At 35.5% G+C, this 4,725-nt stretch overlaps 2 protein-coding genes across 2 annotated transcripts in view; both read left to right on the top strand.

Annotated features, from left to right (window-relative positions):
• LOC103523762 (rho-associated protein kinase 2-like) overlaps window positions 1-4,474 on the top strand; it is a 10,579-nt gene extending 6,105 nt beyond the window's left edge. Inside the window, exon 2 of the mRNA XM_008488778.2 lies at window positions 4,438-4,474. The gene's annotated coding sequence lies outside the window, so the exon portion shown is untranslated. The remainder of the gene's footprint in view (window positions 1-4,437) is intronic.
• On the top strand, window positions 3,685-4,359 carry LOC103523761 (rho-associated protein kinase 2-like). The gene has a single exon (XM_008488777.1). The coding sequence runs from the start codon at window positions 3,685-3,687 to the stop codon at window positions 4,357-4,359; it is 675 nt and encodes a 224-aa protein (XP_008486999.1).
• Window positions 4,475-4,725: the final 251 nt, after the last annotated feature.

The following is a 4,725-nucleotide window of genomic DNA, read 5'->3' as shown; positions in this document are numbered from 1 at the left end:
AGTATGAATGATGGCCCATTTCTGTTGAGTTTAAAGGAACTACCTTACAAGAAGGTCGTCCCAATCTAACGGAATGGGCGCGGTGGTAGTAGTTAAAGTATTGTGGTCCCGAGCTACGTGCACACTCGGGGTTTGAGGTACGCAACAGAATCTGTGACTTTACTTTCTGAGGGTACGTGAAATCGTTTTACAGACTGACGAACATCTTGACGAAAAAAAAATGCAATTCATTTTTTGCTTACCCTTTTTGGCATGATGAAACTGTCAGATGACGAAGAAATTGGAGAAAAAGAAACACTAAGAAATACGAAGAACCAACTTAAGGCGAGCCAAGTGTGTTATTATAGAAAAACAAATCATTGCTTGTGGGGAGGTAAAATAATTTTAGCGGGAAAATGAATAACTAACGCGCAGTCGTCTTTGTTATATATCACTTTTTTTAACCCAAAACTTGTTGTTATTATTGGTGGCGAGGGGCCTTAGACTCATCTGAAGGTATTCGACAGTAACACGGTAAGAATGATTCTAGGGACAAGGGAAAATACACAGAAATATCTCTCGATCTGAAAGTGGAAAAGCGCAGGTCGCAAATGCTGTGTAGTAGCTTTCCGTACTGCAATAAAAAATCGACCACTTTCTAGATCTATAGCATAGAGTGATATACTATAATTTACGGCCTATTTAAGTGGTAGCATCATTTACTCTGGAAGATGAAAATATTAATACCATAATATTGTAAAACAAAAACAGCGATCTGTTTTCATTTCAGCCTATTAGGTACTTTATACCGTACGGTACTTACACTAATAACTAAAAATGATCCTTGAGGACCTTACCATAGGCTATTAGATACTTCGGTTATTTAATTTCTTCGCATGGTTCAACAAACTAGATTAATTTTGTCTCATAAGTTCTCCAGGAAAGCCCATTTTTCAGAATTAACAGTGAAGGCCCAATTTCTAAGAAAAGATTCGTTAAAGTAAAAAGAAAAAAAAAACTAATAATAAATTGTCTGCCAGAACAAAATCTTGTTCCATTTTTTTTTTTTTTTTTTTCAAGTTGAATTAGTTTTTCACGTAGAAAACATTTTTGGAAGTTTATCAAGAAAAAATCTAACGAAAGCTTAGTTATTATATTATCCATTAAAGGGACCATGTAGATAATAATAATCACGGTGTAAGAATGCATTTCTTCCAGAGCGCCATTCATAAGAAAATGGAATAACTGTCCGGGGTTGTTATAAAAAAAAAATCAAACGTTTGTTATTGAAGACAAGTTTGCTAAATTAATTAAAAATCATGTCATTTTATCAAAGAGCTTGGTCACCAAATGGTGTTTCTTTTTTTAGAGACAGTCACCATTTCACAGTTTGTTTTGTTTTTACTGGAATTGTTTTAAGAGTGGTCGGTTTGGCATTCAGTCACTCATTGCTCTTGCTCGCTCTGTTTAATTTTCAATGCGGATAAATAAAGTAAACACCTTTTAGATCTGGAAAGATCGTTGGTTGCTGGTGTTCACCTTCTTGACAATGTTGAAATATTGTAGATAAGTATAACATTATTATTGCAGAGCCAGTGGTCATTACTAAGGGCCAATGGTGACCAAGTAATGAACTCAGTTCCAGTTAAAGTTTCTTGAATTGAAACAACCTATATGAGAAGTAGGTACTGCTGGATGCCATACCGAGCTCAAAAAAAAAAAAAAAAAAAAAAAAACTGGGAATGAAGTTTCAAATAGGAAAACTAACGGACATTGACATTGTAATTTAGTCAACCACAAGTTTCATCCTACACAGTCCCCCCTCCCTCCCATCTGCCTCGTAGTCCCATCAAGCTTTTGATAGATGTCATGCATTCCTCTGAGAACTCCAAACCCATTGCTCACACTAATATTTCTTGACATCACATAATAAACGTCACCCTTGTGGTTAGGGTGGTTTGAAGAGAACTATGAAGGACAAGAGTGAATAGAAAACTGCAGGTTCCTTTATCTTCTCTATTCGAGTCTCAATTGACAATGAAAGTTTTCTAAATCTCAAATGACTACAGATTATAACCTGTGACGTTTCCCTTTGTAGGAGAGAAGCTTTAAATTTGAAGCTCATTCGGTATTATATTCTTCGTATGTTATCTTTGCGTTCTCCTGAGTGTCCACTTGTTCTCGTTTGCTCTCTGTATACCTTTGAGACAATTTAGATTAATTATACAAGCATACACCTACCTATTCATACTTATACTTTTCTCTATGATTTATTTTTCACTAGAAAGTACGCAAAAGTACTTTAGTCCTGGATTAAGTTTGTGATAGGCTGCTCATGTTTTAATAAAATAATATTAAAATTTACCGTCTTGGCGTAGGTGAGTTATGGGCCTTTAAAGAATTTAAAGTATAATATACGCTGCTCGTAGCTCGTACTAGGATAAGGGTACTTGCAGTTTATACAGGGTAAACCAGCTCGCATATTAAATAATCAATTGAATGTAACTACCTGCCCACTTCAAGTCAGATTGCATTTTAAAATCGTCTTAGCTTAAAAGTACATATTTAGAGGTTTTACAAATTTCATTTTTGAAAAAGCTAGATGGAAGAAGAATTAAAGGAAAAACAACACATTGATGTGGAGTTGAAACTGGGAATACACACGTCCACGATCGTTCAATGCGATTTCTTTCGGACAACCCTGTAATTTGCGTGCTACAAAACATTCAGCCAAGATGTATACGCAAATTCTATGGAATTAGCATAGGCGGTTCTTGCCTAAATTTTTGGGGGGGCTTGATTTTGAAGGTACACCTTCAAAATAAATTTTGATTTAGCTTTATGTAAAAAATCTGGTGTGAACATCACACGACTTTCCTTATCCTATTGAATGATGCTTATTTGAGTATTATTTTACCCTAACTTTTACCATATCTCTAACCGTTTAGTCGGTATAGCTGAAAACCGCCAAAAAACGGTCGAAATCCGTCCAAAAGCGGTCAAAATACCGCCAAGCGCAGCACCTATCTTAACTAAACGTTTTCTGTTGCATCCTTGTCACATTTGACAGCTACATACCAAATTTCAAGTCGCTAGCTCTTACCGTTCTCGAGATATTTTGTTTACAGATAGTTTGGCAACACCGCCGTTTTACTTTGCTACCTAAATTTATACCTCCTCAGTTTTTAAGTGATTTTGTTATTTTTTCATCAATTAAATAAAAAATAAAGTGAATTAACTTAAAAAGTATCATCTGAGCTTTAGGTGGATACAATTAGTTTTGTAAAAAGTGAAGTATTTAGCGAGATATTAAGGAAACAAGATTTAAATTACGATACTCTGATTCCAATTGATAAGTAATGGCTGACCCGTTGTTCGTTTTTTCATCATAAGTTTTATAATCAAATCCCGTGACAAATATTCATTCAGATAACCTTGAACCTAGTGACTGATAGTGCGTCCCCCAATTTTGTTTACAATAACTGATCAAAACGCACGTGGTATTTAAATTAGCGCCTACTAAAAATCAATCAAATTTAAGTTTTAGCCGATCGTAGAATCTAAGGTACACGAGTTTATACGGACTATTACGGACACTTGTTGAGGGCGTTCACTTTTCAACTTTCTGTTGTTTTGCGCGTTGCCAGATCGACTTTTTACTAAATCTAGCTATTCTAGCCACTCGAAAATCTAGCTCAAGAAGAAATGTCTTTGGCGGAAGTCATGGAAATGTTGAAGGGCCTAGAAAAACAAAATGATGATTTGCATAAAAAGGCTATAGCAAAACTGAATAAACTAGAGCAAGAGATTGTCGATTTGAAGAAGAAAAACGAAGAGAAAACTAAAAAGATAATTGAACTTGAAGGTAAGATCACCCAGCTGGAAGACGAGAAGAAGCAGAACAATCTTGTCATTTTTGGAATTGATGAGGACGAGTCAGAGGAACCTAAGGATTTACAAACAAAGGTGTCTGCTTTGGTGGTTGAGAAGTTAAAATGTACCCTGGAGCCATCAGACGTAAACTTCATGAAAAGAATGGGAAAGAAAAACAAAAACAAATCGCGGGCCGTAATCATTGGACTAAGCACAGTTAAAAGAAAATGGGAAATTATGTCAAATTGTAACAAACTAGCTGGTACCAAAATGGCAGTGTGCGAAGAATTCTCTAAAAATGTACTGGAAAGAAGAAAGCAGCTGATTCCACTGATGAAAGAAATGAGGGCGGCTGGAAAACATGCAGTACTCAAGGCTGATAAACTGTACGTGGACGGGGAGTTGTATGAAGAACACAGTATCAAACCATCACCAGTTAGCACAGACAAGGGAGAAAATTCAGTTTCACCAACGTACAATAAGAAGAAGAAAGCTAAAAGATTTTAGGGACAAAATGAGAAATAGGACAAAGTGGGAAAATTAGAACTCAAATACATACAAATAAAGCAGAAATAGAGATATGAGGTATATTGAGGTATTAATTTATTTCAATGCACACATGAAAAAAAAAAAAAAAAAAAAACTTGGTACCTACAGTAAGTAGTTTTACATTGTTATTTTATTAAGAGGGATATTGGTTTGTAGGTACCTCAGCAATTTACATAGGTACCTATTATGTTAAGGAAAAAAAAAAAAAATGAAGGGTGATTAATTATGAAGGTAGGTAATTATGAAATACTAGCTGAATTCCGTCGCTTCGCTCCGGAATCCCGCTAGTTCATCCCGAGGCATGGCCAAGCTTGTGGAAAAGGC

Source organism: Diaphorina citri, unplaced genomic scaffold, assembly GCF_000475195.1.
Source record: "Diaphorina citri unplaced genomic scaffold, Diaci psyllid genome assembly version 1.1 scaffold38273, whole genome shotgun sequence".
Classification (NCBI taxonomy): domain Eukaryota; kingdom Metazoa; phylum Arthropoda; class Insecta; order Hemiptera; family Psyllidae; genus Diaphorina; species Diaphorina citri.
Note: the sequence above shows the minus strand (reverse complement) of the source record. Positions and strands in the feature narration are given on the sequence as shown.